The 27122-nt window shown below is 53.5% G+C and overlaps 1 protein-coding gene across 3 annotated transcripts in view; it reads right to left on the bottom strand.

The window, feature by feature from the left end:
• The window catches only part of RAB11FIP5 (RAB11 family interacting protein 5), a 43400-nt gene that overhangs the window by 4245 nt on the left and 12033 nt on the right, over positions 1-27122 (bottom strand). Inside the window, exons 2-4 of one of the 3 annotated variants that reach the window (XM_061431924.1) lie at positions 13148-13584; positions 12354-13053; positions 1973-3964 (exon numbers count right to left, since the gene is read on the bottom strand). In XM_061431924.1, coding sequence (XP_061287908.1) covers positions 1973-3964; positions 12354-13053; positions 13148-13584 — 3129 coding nt within the window. The remainder of the gene's footprint in view (positions 1-1972; positions 3965-12353; positions 13054-13147; positions 13585-27122) is intronic. The other 2 variants (XM_061431925.1, XM_061431926.1) reach the window with 2 other exon arrangements.

Below are 27122 nucleotides of genomic sequence, written 5' to 3'. Positions count from 1 at the left end.
GTTCTTATAAAAGCTGTTCCTCTGTCTGGAACACTGTCCCTCTGCCTGTCGGCCTGCTAACGCCTGTTCATATTTCAAGGCTGTGCAAGTCCATTTCTTCCAGGAAACCTTCCTGATCTCCCCCATGCTTACTGGGGCGACTCTCCTTGGAGATCCCCCAGCACCTGGTACCTGTCACAGGTACCCAAACTGCAAGAACTAGCCTCCAAATCAACTCATCTGCCTCTAGGGCACCTCTCAAAATTTTCACTTACTTCACAGAGGATTTGGACTATTCAATGGGAGGAAGCACAATGGCTTAGTCCAAGGCCCTGACTACACTGGAGGGAGGCCCAGCCAGCCCCAGAGAAGCCAGCTCTGGCCCTCAGGACAGGGCTGCGGATTCAGTGTCAACCCAGGAGGAGAGGCAGAGAGCCCAGGCGGAGGCAGACAGTAGGGAAAAGAACACATCCAGCCCGTCCTGCCCACGGAGGCGTTCACATGAGGAGGAAGATGCAAAGGCAGCGCTCAGGCCACCGAGGGGCTGTGCCAAAGGAGGGGAGGCATACAAGTAGGGCACAGAAACACCCTGAATGGGGGCTTGGAGTCCTGAGCCCTCGGTCTGCTTGTCCGCTACGTCTGGGGACCCTGGACCCCGCAGCTCTCACAGACTTCATTTCCTCATCTGAGAAATGGGAACAGCTTTACTTGGCCCATCCATGTCTTGATGTAAGGAACATGCCAAGTACAGACGTGATGCCAACTCTGAAGAGAATAAAACTTCCAGAAAGTGGTGAGTATAATTAGAAGTGGTACTGGAATGTGGCAGCGCCAGCTGAGGCTGCTGTCATCAGAGCAAGGAAGCTACAGTCACCTCCTCTCTCCCACCTCTGGGATCAGCATCACCACCTCTCACCGGAACAGCAGTCGGGAGCAGCCCAGACTCCTTCCCACCCACTTCTCAGAAATCAGCACTGGCCCTCTGGGGCTTCCCTTCGGGTTCACTTTTGTCTTCTGTCTGGACTGGGAACCCCTTGGGGATACAGTAGTGTCTTTCATCTCTGTTCAGTGGCTGACATACAGTGGACACTCAAATGAATTTGGATGCCCAAAGGTATGAGCTGGTGGGCTGGGGGCCTACAGACCCAGTGCTAGAGCCTGTGCCCCCTGCTACCCACCCCTGCCTCTTCACTCAGCTCTCCCAGAGCGCCAGACTCCCTCTGAATTTTTCTGCTCCTGCTAAGTTGTACACCATTCCCCACAGTGACCTATCTCTACAGGACTCAGCTCTGGTCACCCCTCACCAGGCACCTGGTGAGGTCTCGGCCTCCTAAGTCTCCCAAACAGACCACTGCCACAGTGACCACAGCCTCACAGGCATCCACTGTCCTCTCAGCACAGTCCTAAGCACACTGGGACCACCCCGTGAAAGGCACAAATGCAAACCAATGAGCACCTACTGGAGTCAGAAAAAAACAAACCTTTTTTCTGGGGGTCATACAGAGGGAGCATCTTAGATTTTCTTTTGTCCTCTAAAGGTATTTTGGCTCTCCTCTCTGACTCCAGTGCCAGCCCCTTCCCTCTACTCTCTGCCTTCACAACCTACTTCCCCAGGGCTGCCTGGGAGGACATGGCCCCCATCTGACAAGCTGAACTGCCCCAGCCTCCCTTGTGCTGAGAACCTAAGCTCTCATCTCTGCTCCCCTGCTGGCCTGTATCATTCTCCCCACTCCATGCCTCCCCTCTTCACCTTATCGTCATCATCCCCCAACTCCTGACTTATGGGGGGCACCTGCTGGCCCAAGGTCCCAAGAGGAAGCAGCCTCCGAGCCAGCACCATGGAAGGCTCGTGTCTCCAGAGCTCTGGGGTGAAGGAACCCGTCACCCACCCCCGAAGGGGCTGAGGCGGGAACGTGAACACCTCAGTCCTTGGGCCGCTCTGCCCCCCTTCACCCCCTTTCCCCCTGGAGAGCGCTTTCCGGTGGCCGCTCACCTGGCACTGGGCTGTGGATCCTCAGCTGGTCGTGTCTCCAAGGGCAGAAGCGCAAGCGGGGAGGCTGGGGTGCCTGCAGCGTGGTCCTCCCCACGTGGGGTGGGGGGGCTCCCAGTGGGGGAGGCTGGCTCCCCGGGGGGTAGGGAGGAAGAGGTCAAGGTCCAGGCTCCAGGCAGGGGAGAACATGGAGGGCTGGGGCTCCCATGGTGGTGGCTGGCCCCGGGCGGGAGATGGGGTGGTGGCAGGGCAGGTTCTGGGGGGGTGGGCAGCTCTTCTGGACCAGAGCGGATGGAAGATTCCCTGGACCCTGGAGGGGATGTGGATGGAAGGCTGGGGGGATCTTGGCTCCCCTGAGACGTGAAGGGGTTCAAGGCATCCTCCTCTGAGAGCCTTAAGCCAGCCTGTCGGCGGCTGCCTGTCAGGAACCCAGGCCCCTCTCCTGCTGGATCCTGGCACTGGGCCTCAGGGTCTTCTCTCTTTGGAGTCCCCCACATCTGCTGAAGAGCCAAGCTCTTTGAGTAATGGGGTGTGGGGGCAGGGCCCTGAGGGCAGCTGGCAGGCACAGAGAGGCAGGGCCCGGACATCGAGGGAGGGCTGGCACCCTCTGCTAGATCTGGGCCTGGCCCACCCAGCGTGGCTCCAGAGGAATGGCTGTCAGACTCCAGCTCGGGCTTCTGGGCCTCCTCCTCCTGCTCGGCCTCCTCCTCCTGCTCGGCCTCCTGGGGCCCAGCGATGGGGGCACGTGGGATGACATCTTCTTCTCCCGTCTCTGACCCCCTGCGACTCAGCCCCCCCACCGCCTCCTCCTCCACCGCCTCTGCCTTCTTCTCTTCCTCCGCTGCTGCTGCCTCCTTCTCCTGGGAATCTGAAGGGGTGAAGAGACGCGGTGGCTTGGGAGGTGGTGTCTGGGGCTGCAGCCCCTGGTCCAACTCCCACTCGGGCTTGGACTCTGAGTCTGGCTCCGGGGGGGGCAGCCCCCCACTCCTCTGGGGGCTCACAGGTTCTGGTGACCGTGGCTGCATCTGGGGAGGAGGCAGCTCATCAGATGACCCTCCCTGCAGGACCGGTGAGGTAGTCTCCGCTGCAGGAGAAACGGTGACCACATCCCATGGCCAGGAATCGTCCACTGTATCGAGCTCGTGGAAGACCTGGCTTCCACCTCGGCAGGTCTCCTGGTCCTGGTGGGCCTCGGGGAAGCTGTCTGGGCCAGGCAGCCTCTCCCACACGCTGATTACTTCTGGGGAGCTAAACAGAGACGTCGCGCTATCTGCCGGACTCTGCCCTGCTTCCCCTCCTGGGGCAGGCAACTCCCTGTCTGCTCCGGAGGCTGAGGCTCCCGGGTGCAGCTGGGCTGACGCGGGAGGCAGACAGGCCCCTTCTGACCCGAGGGGCCCTGGGTCAGCCACACTTGTGCTCGAACAGTCCAGTCCCAAGTCCGGAGGAACTCTGGGCTCCAGCCACACGCTGCTCCCACCTCTTTCTCCTCCCCCAGGGTCCCCCTGGAGCTCAGCTGCCTTCATTGTCATGGCCCCGGGGCCTGGGTCTTGCAGCCCAGCCGCCTCCAGCCCTGCTCCTGGTGGGGCCAGGATCTCACTCCTGGCCTCTGGACGCAGCCTGCTGGCAGCAAAGATGTTGAAGGTGTCGTCCCACTCAGGCAGGGCTTTCCCAGGGGAGGCCAGGGGGGTGGGGTTGGCCCTCGAGGCACTGGGGAGAGAGGGAGCAGGTGAAGGAGAGTTTAGTGCTATGTCGGCTATGAGTTCCTCGAAGAAAGGGTTGCTCTGCAGGGAGGTGAGGAACGGGTTGGTGAGACCCGGGAATCCAGATGGGGTGGCTTCGGGGATGGTGGCGGCAGCGGCAGCAGCAGGGGAGGCGGCTGCACCAAGGTTAGTGCTTAGCAGGGGAGCAGTGGGGGGGGCCGGAGCACAGGGGGAGCAGGGGTGGTGGTGAGGAAGAGCAGCCAGGCCAGATTCTACCTGAGGAGACACGTCCAGGCTGTGGGGGGAGACAAAACCGTGAGCCTCCTGGTTAATGTCAAGACTGGAGAGGCCCCTGCTGAGCCCCACGGCCTGCCCCCCACCCGCCTGGGGAAGAGGTGCCACAGTGCTACGGGCTGGGCTCAGGGATGCGGGCCCAGGGATGGAGGGAAGCCCCCGGCACGCACATGATGAGGCAGCACCCCCAGGACGAAGATGCTGGACAGAACTCATCTGATTGATCCTCACACCAACCCCGAGGAGCAATACTCCCATTTTACAGGGGGGACGAGCCCATGCTGACAACTACTCAATGCCAGACTGCCATCTGAAGAACCAACTAGAAAGTACTTTACATCTCTTTATGGACTGAGAAAAGAAAATACCGGCTGGTTGGGAAAGGATAGACAGACCAGAGAAAAGCCAGGCGCAGGTATGTGGCTGGACAAAGTCAGGACCAAGAACCCAGCCAGTGCCTGACCTTCTGACCCTGAAAACAGCCTGGGTCCTCCTGAGCCCTGGCAGAAATGGAAGGTGATGATGGGGCTGTTATCAGAAGCGACACAGTATCAACCAGACAGAACGTTCCGTGGTGGCATTCTCGATTCTGGGAGGGGTACCATAACCAGCCAAAGAGGATGAGACACTGCTGAGGATGTCTGCCACCAGGCATCCACCTAGCCCGGCACCCGGCAGGCAGCCTCTTGCCGAGGACACCGGCAGGCCAGGCTTGGAAGTGACCCTTCGAGGAGACCAAGGCTGGAACGTGGCAGCAGCAGCAACTCTAGATGTCACCAGGGGCCTCCTGGGGTCCCCCACACAGATCCCTGGCTCCCCTAGGAAATCCACTCCCTGATGATACACTTACATTAACCCCCTCTGGGGTCTCCTTGCGGGGAGCACACCCTGCACTTATGCCTTATCTATGGCATGCAGCTGACTTGAGGGGAATGGGAAGGGACAGACTCTAAAATGAGAGCTCTTGGCTTCTCTGGGACACCCCCGGGACACAGACAGAAGGCCAGAATGATAGCACAGGGAAAAAGGGGGGCCTGACACCCTCATTCTCAGCAGTCCAACAATGCCTTGCAGCTCAGCCCACCTGTCAGACCCAGACCTCAGTGGCCTTGCCTGCTATTTTGAGTACCATCTTCCATCCCCACAAGCCCTAAGACCCCCAATTCCTCGATCCCTGCCAGCTCAGATGGAAACATCCTGAAGAACTCCTATACATCCGTCTTCATTCAAGCAGCTCCTTCCTACGGGGAAATGCTGGGGGCAAACTCTGAGGTCGCAGAGGCCAGGCTTCAACAGTCAGCCCAAGAGGAAGGAGGGCAGGGGTAGGAGAGGCGCCTACAGAAAGAAGCCCAGGAGTCTGAAGCCAGGACGCTTCCGGGGAGCCAGGGCCCAGTCGGACGAGGTCCCGGGGGGCTGGGCGGAGGCCGGGCCAGCTCATCTGCAGACACCAGGGGCAGGTGATGGGAAGGAGGCCAGTTCAACCAGCAGCACAGGAGGGCTTCCCAGACAAGCTGGAGTCTATCGGCCTAGTCTCAAAGGTGGGACACAGTCAGACCCCAACCCCTGGGCTTCTCTTAAAAATCCAGCTTCCAGAGACTCTTCTGAGCCTGTTTTTGCCCTGTAATAACTCCCGGCGGGCGGGGAGGAAAGGGTGGGGGGCGGGGCGTATAAAGTCCTGCCTTCTCCCACCTCACCAGGGCTTTCCAGAACAGCTTTGCCTTTACGGTCAAGACATACGGTAAAGACACTGAGAGAGGGAGGACCCTGTGCCCAGAGTTCCCTTCTCCCTCCCTCCAGAAACGTCTGCCTCAGGGGCCAGGAGAGCAAAGCCCCACCACTGCGTGGTCCAGTCCACCCCACCATCGGAGCACCAACCCTGCTGGCGGGGCTCGGCCCCAGGAGCAGGGCTGAGCGAAGCGGAGCCAGCTCTTCCCAGTGCCCTTGATGACAAGTGGACAGAGGGGTCTGACAGAAGCAGCTCCATCAAACATGAAACAGCCCCAAGCTTAACGCCACAGCCCTCAGCGCCGGCCTGGCCCCACTCACCCATGCGGTCTTGCAGCAATCTGGCGGACTGTCAGAGCCACAGGGCAGGAGAGGGCAGGGGAAGAGCTGGGAGCCCCAGGCTCGGCTGGCAACCCTCCCTCCACTGGCTCCCCAGAGGGGCACACGAACCCGTTGGTATGGCACCCGCAAATGGCTTTCCCTAGAGGAAGGAGCTCCAGGTACAAAGCCTAGCTAGCAGCCACCCCAGAGCCAGCACTTCGCCAGTTCATCCGTCCTCCCTGCCCCCATGCGTCCCCCAGCTCCACACCAGCTGCAAATTCTGCAAGTTCTCACTTTACAAAGTCCCCTCCCAGGAATTCCTTTGCGGTCCAGTGGCTAGGACTCCACGCTTTCGCTGTGGAGCGCCCAGGTTCAATGTCTAGTTAGGGAACTAAGATCCCCCAAGTTGTGCAGCCTGGGCAAAAACAAAAAAAAAAACAACTCCCCTCCCTACCACTGCATCTGACACTGATCAGAGACACCTTGCCATGTGGGGCTGTCTTTGCAGGGTATGCTCTGAGAACAGGGCCCACTATGCCAGCCCCGCACACTGCTGCCCTGCTCCTCCCGACCCCCACCAAGCATCGAGGTTTCAACATATCCTGACTCATCTTCTCTTCCAGGACCAAAAGCTGGGGAAAGAAATCAGAAGTCCAAGGGTCTCTGCCCCTCCGGTGTGAGAGAATAAAACTTCAGGGCCTTAGTGTTGCTTCAGGAACCTTACAGCAATTGGATGAACCCAGCACTTAACATAGCAATCGTCTGCTCACTCTGACGAGCACCCTCTTCGTAAACACAGCCGTCGCTGGGTGACTCCCTACAGCATGAGGAGGACACCCCTGTAGCTAGGGGCAAGGCTGCACTGGGGGACAGATCTTCCTTAGACTGAGACGAGCCGTGAGTCCTTGTTAGTTCCATGCACTGGTCCCAGGGGCATCAGTTCAGTTCAATTCAGTTGCTCAGTTGTGTCCAACTCTTTGTGACCCCGTGAATTGCAGCACACCAGGCCTCCCTGTCTATCACCAACTCTGGGAGTTCACCCAAACTCATGTCCATCGAGTCAGTGATGCCATCCAGCCATCTCATCCTCTGTCGGCCCCTTCTCCTCCTGCCCCCAATCCCTCCCAGCATCACAGTCTTTTCCAATGAGTCAACTCTTTGCATGAGGTGGCCAAAGTACTGGAGTTTCAGCTTTAGCATCAGTCCTTCCAAAGAACACCCAGGACTGATCTCCTTTAGAATGGACTGGTTGGATCTCCTTGCAGTACAAGAGACTCTCAAGAGTCTTCTCCAACACCACAGTTCAAAAGCATCAATTCTTTGGCACTCAGCTTTCTTCACAGTCCAACTCTCACATCCATACATGACCACAGGAAAAACCATAGCCTTGACTAGATGGACCTTTGTTGGCAAAATAATGTCTCTGCTTTTGAATATGCTATCTAGGTTGGTCATAACTTTCCTTCCAAGGAGTAAGCGTCTTTTAATTTCATGGCTGCAGTCACCATCTGCAATGATTTTGGAGCCCAGAAAAATAAAGTCTGACACTGTTTCCACTGTTTCTCCATCTATTTGCCATGAAGTGATGGGACAGGATGCCATGATCTTAGTTTTCTGAATGTTGAGCTTTAAGCCAACTTTTTCACTCTCCACTTTCACTTTCATCAAGAGGCTTTTCAGTTCCTCTTCACTTTCTGCCATAAGGGTGGCGTCATCCGCATATCTGAGGTTATTGATATTTCTCCCGGCAATCTTGATTCCAGCTTGTGCTTCTTCCAGTCCAGCGTTTCTCATGATGTACTCTGCATAGAAGTTAAATAAGCAGGGTGACAATATACAGTCTTGACATACTCCTTTTCCTATTTGGAACCAGTCTGTTGTTCCATGTCCAGTTCTAACTGTTGCTTCCTGACCTGCATATAGGTTTCTCAAGAGGCAGGTCAGGTGGTCTGGTATTCCCATCTCTTTCAGAATTTTCCACAGTTTATTGTGATCCACACAGTCAAAGGCTTTGGCACAGTCAATAAAGCAGAAATAGATGTTTTTCTGGAACTCTCTTGCTTTTTCCACCATCCAGCAGATGTTGGCAATTTGATCTCTGGTTCCTCTGCCTTTTCTAAATCCACCTTGAACATCTGGAAGTTCACGGTTCACGTATTGCTGAAGCCTGGCTTGGAGAATTTTGAGCATTACTTTACTAGTGTGAGATGAGTGCAACTGTGCGGTAGTTTGAGCATTCTTTGGCATTGCCTTTCTTTGGGATTGGAATGAAAACTCATCTTTTCCAGTCCTGTGGCCACTGCTGAGTTTTCCAAATTTGCTGGCATAGTGAGTGCAGCACTTTCACAGCATCATCTTTTAGGATTTGAAATAGCTCAACTGGAATTCCATCACCTCCACTAGCTTTGTTCGTAGTGATGCTTCCTAAGGCCCACTTGACTTCACATTCCAGGATGTTTGGCTCTAGATAAGCGATCATCACACCATCGTGATTATCTTGGTCGTGAAGATCTTTTTTGTACAGTTCTTCTGTGTATTCTTGCCACCTCTTCTTAATATCTTCTGCTTCTGTTAGGCCCATACCATTTCTGTCCTTTATCGAGCCCATCTTTGCATGAAATGTTCCCTTGGTATCTCTAATTTTCTTGAAGAGATCTCTAGTCTTTCCCATTCTGTTGTTTTCCTCTATTTCTTTGCATTGATCGCTGAGGAAGATTTTCTTAACTCTCCTTGCTATTCTTTGGAACTCTGCATTCAGATGCTTATATCTTTCCTTTTCTCCTTTGCTTTTCGCTTCTCTTCTTTTCACAGCTATTTGTAAGGGGCATGGAGATCTACAAACGCTCTCCCCCAGACACTCCCTAAAAAGGTCAAAGCCAGCCTTTCAGGCATCCCCAGCCCAGCCCACATGCCTTCAGCCAGCACCCCCCACAACTCCATCCTGGCATCTGCCTAGCAGGTACCCTAATGTCCAGGAAATGTAACAAGACACCTTCTCCATTCATCTGGGCAGTGAGGTGACCAGGATGGGGGCAGCCTGAATGCTGCAAATGCAAAGTAGGGAGACCATAAGAGTTATCTTCCAAACCAAAATATTTTTAATATAGTAAAGGGGACTATGCCAGGAAAACAGGCACAAACAGGACTTAGGGCCTCATTACCTCTAAGTCACTGGCACACGCCCGAGTTACGTGTTTACACTACTAAGGATGCCCCTGAGACCCCGAGTTCTCTCAGTAGCCAGCGCACACTCCAGGTTCATCGAGACCTCGCTGTTCACACCTGGTGAGGGGCTGGGGCTGATGCAGAGACTGCTAAAGACCACCACAATACATATGCCTCTAGGCTGGACCATGAGTACCCTCAATTTTTTAATAAAATGTTTTTATACAACACCTGATCTGCTACTGAGCACAAAGATCCACGGTTAGTGTGAAGGGAGGGGACAGGAGCCTGAGGTGCCCTAAGAGGTCCCCCTAAGAGGTCCCCCTAAGAGGATCAGAAAGGGACAGACACAGAAAGCACTTGTTTTGGCACTGGTGGGTTTTACGCGCACAGTCATGATGGTCCTAAAACACACACTAAAGTAGCCTGTGCTGCAGCCCAGGGTGAATGGCCCACAGTAGGGCTGGTAAGCAGGGCCTAATCCAATGGCCCAGATCTGAACCACCCACTCCGCCCAACACACACACACAGGCACACACATGCGCACACACACACAAATGCTGGTACGGGCTAGTGTGGCAGTCATGGGACCTGGCAGACAAGGGGCAGGGCAGGAGGAACGGGAGGACCCCCTTCCTGGCCTCGCATACTCTGGCTCCTTCTCCAACAGCAACAGCTTTTCTCTGCACACCAAGCACAGCACAGCCCGCCTCCGGCCTCTCCTGGGGCTCAGTGCCATGTGGGAGCACTAGAGGGCGCCGCTGCCCTGCCTAGTGAGGAACACCCAGCACTCCTCAATGGTAGCCCTGGGGCAGAGGCACCCAAACCTCTGGGTCTGCAGACAGGCTCCCCTGGGGGTCTCGCAGCTACATTCAGTCACTCCAGTTCTAGGTGTCCAACTTATGGCTTCCTGCCACAAGTTCTTCCTGCTCACCTTTTATTCTCTGCTCAAAAGCCCCAAGCCCTCTGAGCAGACACCAAAGGTGGTTTCTCCCAGACCAGCCCCCCCCCTCCGAGGCACACTGGGCCAGGGTGACACTGACAAGGCTCAAAGTCCAGGTCACTCTACTCCAAGAACATTCCCTCCCCTGCCTGGACACCAGGGCGCAGAGCCTGCTCTGCAGCCACTGTAAGCAAATGGGCCCCAGGGAGGGCAGGAAGCCCCATCTGCCCTCCAACCTGCAGAGAGTGAGCTTGGAATTCAAGTCCAGAAGGACAAAAACCTCAGCTTCCTTATGTTCATCAGTCATCCAACTTCTCTTGCCTCTGAAAGGCCATCAGAAGACACGGAGAAACTGAAGGAAAATGGTAAGCAGCAGCAAGGACAACCCCCACATCACTCAGTCACAGCTTGCAGAGCTCTGAGCACAATGCCCGGCACTTGCCTAAGAACTGCCTTACAGAGAAACGTCCCCTCATCCCTCCTGCTCTGGAAAAGGCCCAGAGACACCCCATGGACGGCAGCACTGGCCCGTGGTCTGTGCCCCTCCCTCCACCATACCACCTACAATCTCTTAGTAGCCACAGGGCCACTGGCTCAGCCTGGGCATCTGAGAGGCCCACCACTCCTTCCCCTAGGCAGCAGGCAGCCAGCAGTTCCCCGGGCTCCGGTGAATAGGGCTGGGGAGCAGGAACAGAAGCTGCTCCTGAGTAGGAGACACATCACCCAGAGACTGATCCCCCCACATACTCATCTCCGAGGCTGTACGGAGAGCTGCGAGACAGTCAGGGCTCAAAGCTAAAAGGCCCTGCATCTCTCTCCCTGCTCCCCTGAGCACACTCATAACTTCACAGGGAAAGAGAAGAACCGGAACTTCAGGAGTCCACGCCTCCCTGCTGGGGAAGAGGCTTAGGGCCCTTCCCTCCACCCTACCTTTTACCCTTTACCACTGTGCCCAATCTTCCCCCTCCACCTCTGGCTCACATATCCACTGACGGGGACGGGCGGGCTTGCTGAGAGAACAGTAACAGCCACCCTTGCCACACTGGCTGAGGTTGTCGCAGAGGCACCTGTCCAGGGCTGACTCCCAGCCCTTGGAAGGGCGGGATACCTGCTCCTGGTCGAAGCCCAGAGCCCCTCCCTGAGCCCTGCTGGACAATGCAGCAACCTCCACCGGCTCAAACTCAGGAGGAGGCCAAAGGGCTAAGGTGGGGGCTAGGGGCTCTGTCCCGGGCCTAGGCTGAATAACTGCAATCTTCTCCTAGGTGGGACTCAGGATATTCAAAATAGAGCAGCTACTATCAGCACACACCCTACCCCAAGACCAAGAGACACCAGAAGGGGCCAGGGCCCCAAGAGTCTCCAAAGACACGGAACACGTCACAGATTTCAGGGGAGCTGCCCACAGCCTCTGGCCAAGCCCTGGGAGCGACCAGGGATGAGTATATGGGGGAGGAGCGGGCACATCCATTACTCGACTCCTTTCTCTCAGAGAGAAGAGAGCAGAGAGCCAGCTGGAACAGCTGGTGGGAAGTCATCTAGGTTCAGACAGGGTGCTGCTGCTAAGTCACTTCAGTCGTGTCTGACTCTGCGAAACCCCACAGACGGCGGCCCATCAGGCTCCACCGTCTCTGGGATTCTCCAGGCAAGAACACTGGAGTGGGTTGCCATTTCCTTCTCCAATGCATGAAAGTGAAAGTGAAAGTGAAAGTGAAGTCGAGTCCAACCCTCAGCAACCCCATGGACTGCAGCCTACCAGGATCCTCCGTCCATGGGATATTCCAGGCAAGAATACTGGAGTGGGGTGCCACTGCCTTCTCCGTCACACAGGGTGGGGAAGCCTCAAGTGAGTCCTCAGTCCTCGCCTCTCTACCTGGCAAAGCTTCATGACCTTGAGGCCAGCAGGCAAGAGGTAGAGGTTGGGAAGCAAAGAATCCCAACAAATGGCCTTTCCCGCTTTTGTCCTCTTCCTCCCCCTCCTCAGAGGATAGGTGTGCCAACTCAGGAAGTGAGGCCCACGGGATCCCCAGAGTGCCGTGCCCTTCAACTCACCTGTGTCCATGTGCAGACAACAAGCCTTGGCTTAGGGAGACAGGGTTCCCCCGCTCAACCATGCAAAGCCAGAGCCCCAGCAGCCTGCCCCAGGGCCCCAGTTGCTCCATCCTCCCTGCCCCGGGGTTCAGTGCAGACACCCCAGCATCTTTCCCGGGGACCAAAGCTGGTCTTGCCAAGGACATACCTGGGTTTCTGGGATGGCTCCTTGGCTTCTCTCAAGCCAAACCAGCTACTTTTGGCCTTTTCCTCCCCACTGGACGAGTGGTGGGGGGAGGCTCCCAGAGTGGGGCTCCCCTTCTCCCCCAGAGAGCCTCGGCGCCCCATCTCGCTCCGACTCAGCCCCTGGTGGTGATGGTGGAAAAGGCCCATCCGGGGCTTCCGCTCGTCCTTCCGGGCTCCCTCCTTCTCCACCGCAGCCTCAGAGGAGGCCACCATGGGGGTGGTGACCTGCACCGGCCTCCCCTCCGAGGGCCGGGCCCCCTCCTCCTCTCCAGAGCGGCGGGCCCCCACGGCCAACACTCTGGGCTGTGAGCTCAGCTCCTCCTGTCCAGGCACTGCCTCGGAGCTGCTGGGGCGGCGGCTACCTCGGGCCCAGGAGTCATCCGCAGACCGCGGCCCCTCCTCAGAGGGCCGGGAAGAGCCAGCGTGCAGGGAGCTGGAGGGTGGAAACGGGCCCGAGATGGAACTGCGGTGCCGTGGGGGCGCCGGGGGCTCCTCGTTGTATATGTGGCTCCCGTTGACACAGAGAGAGGAGCGCGAGGCCCCATCGAGGTGGCCCTGAAGGTCAAGAAGGGCCCGGGGAGGCGCTGCCCGCATCTGGCTGGCCTCGTCACTGTAGGTCCGTTTGTGGGTGAGCAACTTGGGGGACTGTGCAGAGTCCCGGCCTGGAAGGGAAGCACACGTTGGGTGAGATGCCTGCTCCCCCCCGGCCTTCCCTACAGCCGAGGGGACAGCCCGCCCTCCACTGCCCTCGCTCACCCCCTTCTGAAGACAGCCAGCTGCTGCGGCTGGGCGAGCGGGTGAGGAGCTCGGCGCCGGGGCCCTGGTAGGCCAGGCTCCCGCTGGCCGAGGACAGAGTGCTGTCCGAGCCCAGCGAGGTGTTGGACTGGGTCAGCGAGGACTTCCGCAGCTTGTTGCGGAGGAAGAAGCCTTTGGCTTTGCCCATCTTGCCCAGGCTGCCCAGCTCGGGGTCCTCCAGGGCACTGCTGGGGAGGATGGCAGAGGCAGATTCCAGGTCAAACTTCTTCTTGCCCTTCATCTTGTCCTTAATCTTACTGAAGGGGGACCGCGGCTTGTCCTTCACAGACAGGTCGAACATGCTGGCGCTGAGGTTGTTGCGCGTGAACTGGATGGTCACCTGGATCTCCCCGCGCTCCTTCTCCTTCTTGCCCGCCTTCGAGTGCAGCTTGTACCACCTATGAGGAAGAAGGGGGTGTCAGGGCTCCGGTCACAGGGACCTCCCAGAGCCCCTCCCTGCCCTGAGGGTCATGACAGCCACTGCTACAGCCTCCCACAGGCCTGGGAGGAACCCTGACAACCCCAGGCCCCAGGTACAGGCACAACTACCCGCCTTTCCCCATCTACATCATCTCTGACTGGTCGTAGCCCAAGCTCTGCTGTGAGCCACCAGTGAGTCCTGGAAAGAACAGCTCTCCCCGAAGCCCAGGGCCAGGAATGCTAGTGCACGCACACACACACACACACACACACACCTCTCACGCCCTCACTTACTCACCCAAAGCCCTGCCAGGCACACTTCTGCAAGATGGAGAAGCAGACAAGACGGCATAAAGAGGCCTTAAGCAAGAGACCCAGGGAAGGAAAGCGCACACCTCATCTGGAAGCAACCACCATGTGCTACAAAGGAATGGGGAGGGTGGTTCTCACCTCCCCTCCATGCACAGCTCACAACAGGCCTGGGATTTTACAGATCAGGAGGTCAAAGCTCCACAGTGAGGTAACTCAGCCAAGAACAAGCAGCCAGGAAGAGACTGTACTTATCAATAATGTACTGCTCCTGGCTCAATCAATCATAAATGTACCACACTAATGTTAATACAGATGTTACTAACAGAGGATACTACAGCAGGAGCAGGGAGGGGGTATATACGGGAGCTCTGTACACTTTGCACTCGTTTTTATGTATACCTAAAACTACTCTAACAATAAACTCTTAATTAAAAAAAGCAGACAGAGTGAGCACAGTGAGAACGTGAGCAAGAAGCCATGAAAGAAATAATACAAGGAAGTTCTCCCGAAGGCCGTGAGCGCCAGCACAGATGCACTCACCAGCATTCAGCACAGCAAGCAAACAAAGACCTAGTGATGGGGATCACTGAGGTTTCAGAGCCCCAGGTATGAAAAGGAGACTAGAGGCTCCCACAGAGGGGAGACAGGTCCATAGAACGCATTCAGAAATCAGAGCAGCATCAGGTCCTCGTTAGCAACACTGGACACCATATGAAGCCATGCCTTTGCAGTTCTGAGGGAAAAACTCCCCAGAATTCTAGACCCAGCCAGTCAAGTTTTATTCCATAATAAAGTCCAGTGGAGGGCTCAAAGAGCCTCAGAGTATACACACACCACACACACATACCCCCCATAGCACACACAAACACTACACACGTACCCCACCGCACACGCCTCAGTCCCTGCTGTGGTGGTCATCTCCCACCTAACATCTGCTCACCCCACAGCATGAGCTCCCTGAGCTTCTCGTGGACAGAAGGGGTGGGAGATCTTTTGTATGAAAGCCCCTATATATGCAAATGTCCAGATTAAGTCACTGCAAGGAATTGGTGGTGTTGGTGGTTTAAACCTTGTAACTTAAAAAAAAAAAGTCTACCCAGGGGCATTTCCAGTTGGATCCCTTTGGAAGCATCCATCATGACTAACCTCTAGGGTGCCCATCATGGGCTCTGCACCTGGCCTCTTCTTGGTGACCACTGGGTAGCCTAAGTAAAGTGAGCCCTGGCTGTTGGTTTTCCCTCCCAAACCTGAGAGACCACCCCCTGGGAAGGCTCGCTCAGGACACAGCACAAGCAAGGAGGGCAGAGGGCAGTGCTCAGAGCAGGGGTGTATGTGTTTCTGTGCTCTCAGATGAGCAGGCGTGGGGAAGAAAGATGGGGGAGGCAAGGCGAGGAGCAGAGAAGGGAGCTCACGGACAGACCGATGGGATGTGTGTGAGGAAGGTCTGGGGGTACGAGGAGACATTTACTAGAAAGACAAAACAGCGAGCACCAATATCATCACCCCTGGCCTTCTTAACCCAACATCCACCCTGGGCCTGACCCTTTAAGTCGTCCAAGGGCAAGTCAACTTGCTCAAAGCTGGACTAGACCTCATTTAGTACAAAAAGATTCTGGGAGGTGGGGCAATGAGAAGTATTAATATATGGACTCCAGCCACAAAGCCACCAATCCCTGAGTGACGGGAATCAGCAAGCACAGACATCCGTCTCTGGGGCTGAGGTCAGAGGCCCTGAGCCCTAGCCGGTCATGAGCCACACACCATGGCATTAACAGTGGTTTTCTCTGGGGGCGAGGCTGCAGGGCACTATCACTTCCCACTGTCTATTTTTGTTCTGTGTGAATTTTTTATAAGGGCCATATATTACCATCATAATAGGAAACAGAGGAAAGAAAGCCCCCTCCTTTCTTACGCCCTCAGCTGCCTGAGACAGGTGGGCTCCTCGCCGCTCCATCCAGCCCCTCAGTCACCGAGGATGTGTTGCCAGCCCAGCCTGGGGCTCGGGTCCTTGGGCCCAAGGATCCTTGTCCCTGCCTTTCCCAACCTCCACCCCATAAGGCCACTTTTGCTGCTCCTGCTCTTCCTGAGGGAATCTGGGGTTCTTCCTCTGTACCTGCTTTTCAGGGAGACAGCAGTGAAAAGAAGGCTTTCTTTGCCATTTTCTGGCTGTCACCCTCCCCATCTGGAGCAGAGTGAGGATGGCTGGGACCCGCCTCTGGCGCCCCAGTCACTGTCGCCATCTGTCTCCCTACAGATCACGGGCAGGGCTGGTCAGACCCTGCCAGGTACTTGGAGCAGGCCTTCTCCCAGGAGTGTGACCCGCACAGGTTGAGCACAACGGCAAGGCCACCAGCCAACCGCTCCTGGACAAAGCCCTGTCACTCTCATCCACAGGTGAGACCTGGCCGGAACCAATCAGGACTTGACCACGGCCTGAGCACACACCCAGATGTTGGCTCACAAGACAGATTTGATCTTCAGAGTTCTGCTGCTGCAGTACCCTAACCTGCATGCATCAGTGTGGGGTGTCTTTATACCTACTCATACCAAGATACAACCTAAAACCCACTAAATTAGTAAGGCCAGGCCTAGAAAATATTCCCCATTGGCTCAGTGGGTAAAGAATCTGCCTGCAATGCAGGAGACGTGAGTTCAATCCCTGGGTCAGGAAGATAACCCTGGAGAAGGGAATGGCAGCCCACTTCAGTATTCTTGCCTGAAAAACCCGATGGATAGAGGAGCCTGGCAGGCTACAGTTCATGGTGCCACAAAGAGTCAGACACGACTGAGCGACTAAGGAGCAGCAGGCAGCAACAGGCCTAGAAAATCTATGATTTAAGGTGGAAGGGAGTCTGTCCTTGGGTGACTGAATTCACCAGACCCAGTGTGAAAACCACAGCAGGCTGGTCCCCTGCCTACTCGACACACTTCACGGATCAGAGACCAACTCTCCCTCCACCTGGGTGCCTCATCAACGACACTCAACTGGGGGACTTCCCTGGTGGCCCAGCAGCTCAGACTCCTCCCAACACAGGGGCCCAAGGTCATCCACCAGGTCAGGGCACTAGCTCCCACATGCCACAGCTAAAGACCCCAAGCGCTGCAACTAAGACCTGGTGCAACCACATAAATAAATTTTTGAAAAGGAACACTCAATTGGTTCCCAGAAGAAACCCACGTCTCTCCCCTGCCCAGCCAAGGCTTCCCTTCCAAAGTCCGCTGAACCTGCTTCTTCTGAGAGAACTGACCCTAGACATGCTCATCCCTCCCCCACCTCCCCTCCCCCGACCGGGGACAAGTTACTGAAGGAATCCAGACATGGGGGAGGGGCGGGCATCATTAAGTGCTTTCTGTGAATAAAGAGTTCCAAAATGAACAAGGCCTCTGTTCCACAAAGCGACTTCTAAAATGGGACTCACTAGTTCAGGAGGAAGGACAGTGATTCTGACCCAATACAGTTTCCCTGACACCCGCTCAGCCCTCAAAGCCTGGATTCATTGGCCCCTGTGGCATGTAAATCACCAATCTGCACATCCTCCCCTGTAGGAGCCTAACTGTTCCACCTACGTGGCACCCGCCTCAACTCCTGCACCGTCCGAGCACCTAAACTTTCCAAAGCCTGGACAGCAAGTGCTCAGGAAACAAGGGTTTTGACAATGATCATTATCTGGGACTTATCCTAGGTATGATTGCAGCCAAGGCATGCTCCATCAGGAAAAAAATAGGAAGAGACAATTCCTTGCATGTAAGAGGTATGGGACTTCCCTGGTGGCTCAGATGGTAAAGAATGCACCTGCCATGCAGGAGACCCGGATTTGATCCCTGGATTGGGAAAGCCCCTGGAGAAGGAAATGACTACCCACTCCAGTATTCTTGCCTGGAGAATATCATGGACAGAGGAGCCTGGTGGGCTACAGACTATGGGGTTGCAAAGAGGTGGACACGACTGAGCGACTTTCACTTTCACTTCAAGAGGTATGCACCGCTATAGACACTGCTCTTCAGGAGTGACATACAACAGAGCTTCTCAAGTATTAATACAAAAGGATCACTGAGTCTAGTTAAAATGCAGATTCTGATGCGATGGGTGCAGATGGACCTGAGAGGCTCCATCTCTTCCCAGCTTCCAGGGGATGCCAGTGCTGCTGGCCTGTGGACCACACCTGAGAGGCAGGACAAGTGACTTGTGCTAAAGACTCCGCAGAGCTAGACTTACTGCATGCTCAGTGTGTGCCGAACTCTGTATCTCCTTTATTACCCACACAGTCCAGGAGATGAGATCCACCATCCCCATTCTGTGGATGAGGAAACCAAGTTACACAAAAGGTTTGTGACTTGCCCAGGATCAAATAGCTAGTAAGTGATACAGTCAGTCCTTGAACATGAAGCTGCCTAACTCCCAGTCCACATTCTTAACCTTCCAGGAGCAGCTTTTCTCATTAAGCTGGACATCCTGAGAGGACAGAAGCTGGAAAAGGTCTGGAGTACATGACAGAGGCCCAAAGAGGCATGGAGGTGGGATATGGAGACCGGAACCCCCTTCAAAGGGTTGGCACAATCCCAGGAGGATGGAGCCCGAAGGTCACTAAGGGAACCACAGGTGTCTGTCCTGTCCCCAGACCATTAAAAGCATGTCTGGGAGCAGCCCAGCCTCCTCTAGCAGCCATCAGCTTTCAGACTTCAGGGGTGGGGGGAGGGGGTAGCGGGAGGAGATGCAGAACTACAGAAAACCTCTACAAGGGCCCTGGCTCAGTCACCATACCTCCCCCTCAGACTCACTCTGTCTGACAAAATTCAGCAGGCCGAGCATGAACTTAGGACTCAGCCCTCAGCTTCCTACCCTGCTGGACCCCTTCCCACCCTCTGCGGGGGTGCAGAGGACAAAGGTGGGATGAAGGAGGGTGGTAGCTGCCTCACCTGTTACCAAGATTCTGGCTTAGCTATTGCTACGAGTGGGGCTCCCAGGCCTACCATGCCCAGCTCTCCACCCATTTCTCAGTAAACAGAGCTGGGCTGACAGCTACCAGATAGCAAAACTGGAAAAGCCACCACCCCGGGAAAGCAGACCTACAGCAGATGTCAAACACACACATGTAAGCGCCTGGTTGGCTTCTTAGGATCCCCAAGGGCGGTGGGGTCCTTGCCAGCCACAGGGCCAGGCACACCTGACTTGTCTCCAGTTCTTACTGAAACCAAGTCCACCTGCCGACCTTTTCCAGCTCTGTCCTCTCAGGATGTCCAGAGGCCCAATGTGTGCCTTCAGCCTAATGACAAGCACCGCCCACTGAAGGTTAAGAACGTGGACTTGAAGTTAGGTGTCCTCGTGTCCTAGTTCTCTTTTATGATTTATCTCTTGATTCAAAACTTTATTCCTTTCCTTGTCCCACCCCTGTCCCCGGAGGATTGAGGAGGATCAAAGAAAAAGGGAAACTGTAACCAAGGAGGACTCTGTGGGGCATTCCAGGACACACAAGCCCCTCCATGTCCTGTTTCTTGCTTGCAGGGAACAAAGGGCTTCAGTATCCTAGACCTTCCCTGAGTTCCACAGAGCAGACTCAAGTAGTTAATGATTAGAAGAGTGGAGCCACAGGACTTCAGGGGTGCCTCCAGGAGGCTGATGCCTATCTTCGAGGTGCTCTGCAGAAGCTAAGGCCCCTCCGCCACCTGGCAGAGGGTGGTGACTACTTATTGACCACAACAAGCAGGAACCAGAAAGCTGATGACTGAGGCTCCCCACACAACATCCTGTTACCTCACCACCGACTGACCAGAAGAAGGTCCAGAGCTAACTCCTAACAGTCTTTACAAACCTTTGCCTGAAAGCCAACGGGGAGTTCAGGCCTTTTGAGCACGAGCTGCCTGTTCATCTTACTGCCACCCTGCAGATAAACACTGTTCTTTATTTCACCACTACCCAGTGTCAGGAGATTGGCTCTGCTGCATGTCAGGCGGGCAGACCTGAGTTCAGTTCAGTAACACTATCAGTCCAGAGTTCAGCTTATGACCCAAATAATGGTGCCCCTTCCTAAGCATCCACTCCTCATTTATTTCAAATCCCAAACCAGGAACCATCCTTGTCTCTTTTTCCCCGTCACACCCTACATCTAAATTTTGAACTCTATGGACCGACTACATCTAGATTTCAACCCCTCTCATCACTGGCAGCCTACAGTAGAGTCCACCACAAACCCCTGCTGAATATCACAATTCCCTGCTAACCTGCCTCCCTGCCATCCAAGCTTCCTGCAGCATGTGGGTGAACTTGGAGTGCATCCCACACTGCTCCTCAGCATGGCAGAAAGGACTCATCTTTTGGGTCCCGGCTCCTCTGATCCTCTGCATATCTCATCCCACACTGCTCTTCACTGTGTTCCCACCTCCAGGCCACTGCTCTTGCTTTTCCCTCTGCCTGAGACACAGGCCCAGATCTGCACTTACTCACTCACAACAGGTCCCCATTCGTCTGAACTTTCTCAGTTTTCCTTGAGTACCCCAACTACAACTGCTCCTTAACTCTGTTCTATTTCTTCAGCATACTAACACCACCTGACAGAGGGGTGTGTGTGTGTGTGTGCGCACGTGTATCCCACACAGTGAAACAACAGAATGGGAAAGACTAGAGATCTCTTCAAGAAAATGAGAGCTACCAAGGGAACGTTTCATGCAAAGATGGGTACAAAAAAGGGCAGAAATGGCAAGGACCTAACAGAAGCAGAAGAGATTAAGAAGAGGTGGCAAGAATACACAGAACTGTGCAAAAAAGGTCTTAATGACCTGGATAACCACAATGGTGTGGTCACTCACTAGCAGCCAGACAGGGCAGTGTGAAGTCAAGTGGGCCTTAGGAAGCACACTACAAACAAAGCTACTGGAGGTGATGGGATTCCAGCTGAGCTACTTCAAATCCTAAAAGATGATGCTGTTAAAGTGCTCCACTCAATATGTCAGCAAACTTGGAAAACTCAGCAATGGTCACAGGACTGGAAAAGGTCAGTTCTCATTCCAATCTCAAAGAAGGGCAATGCCAAAGAATGTTCAAACTACCACACAATTGCGCTCATTTCACATGCTAGGCTTCAACAGTATGTAAACCAAGAACGTCCAGATGTACAGGTTGGATTTAGAAAAGGCACAGAACCAAAGATCAAGCTGTCAACATCTGTTAGATCCTATAAAAAGCAAGAGAATTCCAGAAAAACATCTACTTCTGCTTCATTGACTATGCTAAAGCCTTTGACTGTGTGGATCACAACAAACTGTGGAAAATTCTTCAAGAGATGGGAATACCAGACCACCTTACCTGCCTCCTGAGAAATCTGAACGCAGGTCAAGGAGCAACACTTTGAGCTGGACATGGAACAACAGACTGGTTCCAAATTGGGAAAGGAGTACGTCAAGGCTGCATATTGTCACCCTGCTTATTTAACTTACGTGCAGACTACATCATGTGAAAAGCCGGGCTGGATGAAGCGCAAGCTGGAATCAAGAATAGCGGGAGAAACATTAATAACCTCAGATACGCAGATGATACCATTCTAATAGCAGGAAGTGAAGAGGAACTAAAGAGCCTCTTGATGAAGGTGAAAGAGGAGACTGAAAGAGCTGGTTTAAGACTCAACATTCAGGCTGATTCATGTCAACGTATGGCAAAAACCACCACAATGTTGTAAAGTGTTTTGCTGCCAATTAAATAAAATTTTTAAAAAAGACTCAACATTCAAAAAACTAACATCATGGTACCTGGTCCCATCACTTCATGGTAAATTGATGAGGAAAAAATGGAAACAAATGACAGATTTTCTCTTCTTGGACTCCCAAATCACTGCAGCCATGAAATTAAAAGATGCTTGCTCCTCAGAAGAAAGGCTGTGACAAACCTAGACAGCATATTAAAAAGCAGAAACATCACTTTGCTGACAAAGGTCCATCTAGTCAAAGCTATGGTTTTTCCAGTAGTCATGTATGGATGTGAGAGTTGGACCATAAAGAAGGCTGAGCACCGAAGAATTGATGCTTTTGAACTGTGGTGCTGGAGAAGACTCTTGAGAGTCCCTTGGACTGCAAGGAGATCCAACCAGTAAACCCTAAAGGAGATCAACACTGAATATTCATTGGAAGGACTGACGCTGGAGCTGAAGCTCCAATACTTTGGCCATCTGATGTGTAGAGCCGACTCATTGGAAAAGACCCTGATTTTGAGAAAGATTGAGGAGAAGAGGAGAAGGGGGTGACGGAGCTTGAGATGGATGGTTGGATGATACCACGGATTCAATGGATATGAGTTTGAGCAAACTCCAGGAGACACTGAAGGACAGGGAAGCCTGGCATGCTGCAATTCATGGGGTCGCAAAGAGTCGGACATGATTTAGCGACTGAACAATACACTGCTGTGTAATGTCTGTCTTTCCCTGCTCTACAGGCAGGAACTTTATTCTGCTCATCTGTGTGTCACCAGGTTTGAAAGAGTGGATATTCAAGTATCTTTTCAATTAACTAACAAATTAATCTATGAAATAACTTAGGAACTTGTTTGTCCCTGTTCACAACTGACCTATATGTAATGTTTATATCACCACAAACCCACAAGTCTTAATCATGAGACCAGAAGCTCCCAGAGCAAAGAGGGTACCCCCTGTTCCCAGAAAGAGCCTCCTGAGGTGGGAGCCACATGCCAGGCTTCAGGGGACAGACAGTTCCAAAAGGATGCCTTCTTTAACCCTGAAGGCCTCATCCCCAATCCCTGAGCTAAGAATTCCATCAACTTCCCTAAAAGAATACACCCATCAGCTCTGGTAAGTGCCCATTTCCTGAATGGAGGTCAGGCATTGACCCCATGCTAGCCCGTCACTAGGGCAATAATCTTAGCATCAACAACTACACCTCTCATTTAGCATCTACTGTGGGCAGGCACTGTACTAAGCACTCAACACAGCAAATTAGATCCAAATAATACCCTTAAAAGCCCTGTGACGCAGGAGTGGGAGGCCGACCTTGAAAGTGGCTACCAGCCTGGACTCTGGAGCCTGGCTGCCTGGTCTAAGCCCCAGATCACCACATAACCAGCTGCGTGACAGAGAGTGGGTTCCCCAATCTCTCTATGCCTTTTCGTACTTATCTATAAAATGAGGGTAATGGATGTTGGCTGCCTTCACAAGACCACGCTGACAATTAAACAGATTACACGTGAAGCACTCAGAACAGGGTCTGGCACACGGGAAGCGCCACCCAAGTGTTAGCTCACATGTTTTGCAGATGCAAGCACCAGAACAGAGAGAAGTCCACAGGGTTACGGCACACACTTCTTTTTTGTAAATAGAGGAACCAGGAATCTCAGGCTCCTTGTCTCCAGAGCAGCTGACCCTGATCACTGCACTAGACTGCCTCCGTCCCCAAGTACAGCACACACACACACCTGGACCCAGAAACCCCCATGTTCCTTCCCAACCAAGGAGTTTCTCTAAAGCAGGGGTATGTGTTAGATAGGAGCATTACATCTCTATTTCCCCTCATCTCTAACTGAAATTTGGCACTTTTTTCAATTATGAATTTTTGCAAATCTTTGTAGAGCAGCAGTACCTGTGAACGCGCCACCAAGGGAAACCGGGCATTTTCATACCACGTGACAGCTGCAGCAGGCGTTGCCAAGTCTCGTCTACACGCATCGCCTCTATCACTGCTTTGAACTTTAAAGCTACAGGCTTCTGCTGCCATCCGAAAGTAGAGGACTCCTACTTTTTATGCTGAAAACGGCATACAGTGAAAAAGCAACTACCTTAGAACACATCTTGCTACTGCTGCTAAGTCACTTCAGTTGTGTTCGACTCTGTGCAACCCCATAGACAGCAGCCCACCAGGCCCCTCCGTCCCTGGGATTCTCCAGGCAAGAACACTGGAGTGGGTTGCCATTTCCTTCTCCAATGCATGAAAGTGAAAAGTGAAAGTGAAGTCACTCAGTCGTGTCCGACTCTTAGCAACCCCATGGACTGCAGCCCACCAGGCTCCTCTGTCCATGGGATTTTCCAGGCAAGAGTACTGGAGTGGGGTGCCATCGCCTTCTCCACATCTTGCTAACAGAGGCACAAAATAATAAAGCACACTTAGAGATAGAGCTCAAAGCTAAAGCGAGGGCTCTGTGGAAGATGCTGAGTGTAGTTCCCAGAGGAGGAGCTGGACGATGCTCCTCTCACTGCTCGGGTTGTGCTGCCTCTATAGGGCTTGCTGCAAAGCACATGCTGAGCACGTCTTCCCCTTCCTGTCCCAATGCACGGCTCCCAGGCTGAGATCCCAAATGAGAGGACAGACACCTCATGTCCCATTGGGTACAAGAGAGCCTTGCTGGTAAGGGGCAAGGAACCAGCCAAAGGCTCTGCAGCTCCTGAGCGTCTCGCCACAGTGCCCAGTCTGATCCTCCAACACCCAGCAAGGCAGTGAAGGCGACTCCAGACAAACAAAAGCAGCCAGGTGCACCTGCTGCCTCAGGGGCAGGCTGCTCCCAGAGCTTTTCCTCGTGTCCCCAACACCACAATCTCCAACTTTCCCAGGCTGGTCCTCACCTGAGCCTTACCTGCCTACTTATCTGCAGCTTCTGCAGCTTCTCTCTTCTGGCCGTAGCCACCAACTTCAGAGACAGGCCTACCTCAGGCTAGGGAACAGCTACCACCATGCTGGGGATGAGGGGCCTGCAAAGCTGACAGCTGTAGGAATGAACTGTGCCCCAAGATAAATGAAGCTGAGAGGCCCTGAGAAGACAGCTGTGCTGCCCGCTGTTCTGGCTGAAGAATCTCCTAAAAGAACCACCAATGTGAAGGAAAGATATACTGATCCAGTTGTCCTTTCCAGGGCTTACTCTCCCCACTGAGCCACCCCAGGGAGTCAGTACAAGTGGGGGCTACAGAGCTCCAGAGAGGAGAAGACTGCAACTCAAAAAGCAGATGTTGGGGGAAACTCTAGGAGAAGACACCAAGATACCTGTCCATAACATTCTGATGAGCATAACAATCTGCCCCAAATCCCTATTCTAGGCCAGCAGCCATCAGTCACTTCAAGCAACGCTGTATTGATTAAATCTCTTGCTTTGAAAAGGCCTGAGGGCTTCCTGGTGGCTCAAACAGTAAAGAATCTGCCTGCAATGCAGGAAAACCAGGTTTGACCCCTGAGTCAGGAGGATGCCCTGGAGAAGGAAATGGCTACCCACTCCAGTGTTCTTGCCTGGAGAATTCCATGGACAGAGGAGGCTGGACATCTACAGTCCACAGGGTCGTGAAGAATCGGACCAACTGAGTGACTCAATAACAACAGCTGAAAAGGCCTGAAGCCTTCAGAGACCATTCACCTTGTCTCCCTTTCTCCAGGCTCACAAAGTCCTACAATTTCTCTTTGGCAGGAAACCATCATGTAAGTGACTGTTGTCATCACACTATTATGGATTTCTAAATTGGAAGTCAACCACAAACTGAAAAACAATGGCAAAGAATTGCCATTCCTGATGTTCCTGTGTAGAATGACCAAACAATCACAGGGAAAACGAAAACGCTTCCTTATGCCAGATTCCTGCTAATAAAGAAAAAAAACAACTAGAGTCCTAGGCAGCAATCATTAATGGATACTAAAATCCATTGGGAGAAAGGCTGAATGGATAACTCCATGGTAGCTGGGTCAGCTAACAGTCCAGAACCCACTGCTTAATCTCAGCCCCACTGAAGTGGAGATGGAGCCGGTGTGCCTGCCGAGGCCATGCAGCAGAGTCAGCCTCCTCGGGCAGAGGAACTCCTGCAAGAGGCAGGGTCTAGGGAGCAGGACTTTCAGACCTAGCAACTAGCCCTCAGGGGCTGCAAAATTAGGGTGAAGGACATCAAAGGGGAAGCCATCAGCCACAGTGCGGATGCTCTCAAGGACAAGTGACTCAGCTCCTCCCTCAGGTAAGGGAGGAGGGGACTGTTGCCCTGGGAAACCTAACAACTAGGCCCCGGCTGGGAGGGAGCCCCGTTTGGATCCTGATTCAACAAACCACTCATAAACAGGGAGTCCTGATATCAGGGCAATTTGAATATGGACTGGATACTGACTGGATGATTAAGGAACTGCTGATTTTTTTTATCTGTTAACAAGCGTCATGGTGATGTTTTTTGAAAAGCACCAGCATCTGTTGGAAATGGCTGGAAACACATACTGACTCAGCTATATTCTCCTTCAGTCCCACTTGAGACTAACGGGGCCTTTCTGTTAGATCCCTGTGGAGGCGAGGGTAGCCTTGGGCCAGGACACAGGTTTTCTTCTCCCTGTCCTGTGACTGCGCCCTGCTCCTGGTTGCATACCTGAGCCTTGTGCTATCTACACATCTCCATAGCCTCAGCACAGGGCATGGCACGTGAGATCCTGACAGCCCATCCTGACACCCACAAAGTCTCAGAGGCATAGGGAACTTGCCCATCTAACCAGAGGAGCCCTCAGCCAGGCTCAGAATATTTCCGAAGTATTTGCCAAAGTTAAAAAAAAAAAGGGGGGGGGGTGTTCTTGAGAAGCTTACATCATAGTAGGGAAATAAGACAGCCACATAAATAAAGGAAGAAAGTGATTAACACCACAAAAACGTACAAATAAAACGCACAATAGGCTAAATGAAAGAATATTTCAAGAGAAGTGGTAAAGGACCTGATAAAAGAAATTTTCACATATTGAGATACAGGAAGTCATTCTGGCTTATACCTGAGAAAACCTGAATCTTATACTCACTAAAATAGCCTGTTTGTGGCCTATCAAACATACACTGTTGTTGCCGTTCAGCTGCCAAGTCGTGTCTGACTCTTTGTGATCCCATGAACTGTAGCATGCCAGGCTTCCCTGTCCTTCACTATCTCCTGGAGTTTGCTCAAACTCATGTCCATTGAGTCCGTGATGCCATCCAACCATCTCATCCTCTGATGCCCCCTTCTCCTCTTGCCCTCAATCTTTCCCAGCATCAGGGTCTTTTCTAATGAGTCTCTTTGCATCAAGTGGCCAAAGTATTGGAGCTTAAGCTCCAGCATCAGTCCTTCCAGTGAATATTCAGGGTTGATTTCCTTTAGGATTGACTGGTTTGATCTCCTTGCAGTCCAAGGGACTCTCAAGAGTCTTCTCCAACACTACAGTTTGAAAGCATCAATTTTTCGGCACTCAGCCTTCTCTGTGGTCCAACTCCCATCTGTACATGACTACTAGAAAAACC

Source organism: Bos javanicus, chromosome 11 (genome assembly GCF_032452875.1).
Source record: "Bos javanicus breed banteng chromosome 11, ARS-OSU_banteng_1.0, whole genome shotgun sequence".
Taxonomy (NCBI): domain Eukaryota; kingdom Metazoa; phylum Chordata; class Mammalia; order Artiodactyla; family Bovidae; genus Bos; species Bos javanicus.
The sequence above is the reverse complement of the archived record's forward strand: the minus strand, read 5'-3'. Positions and strand labels throughout refer to the sequence as shown.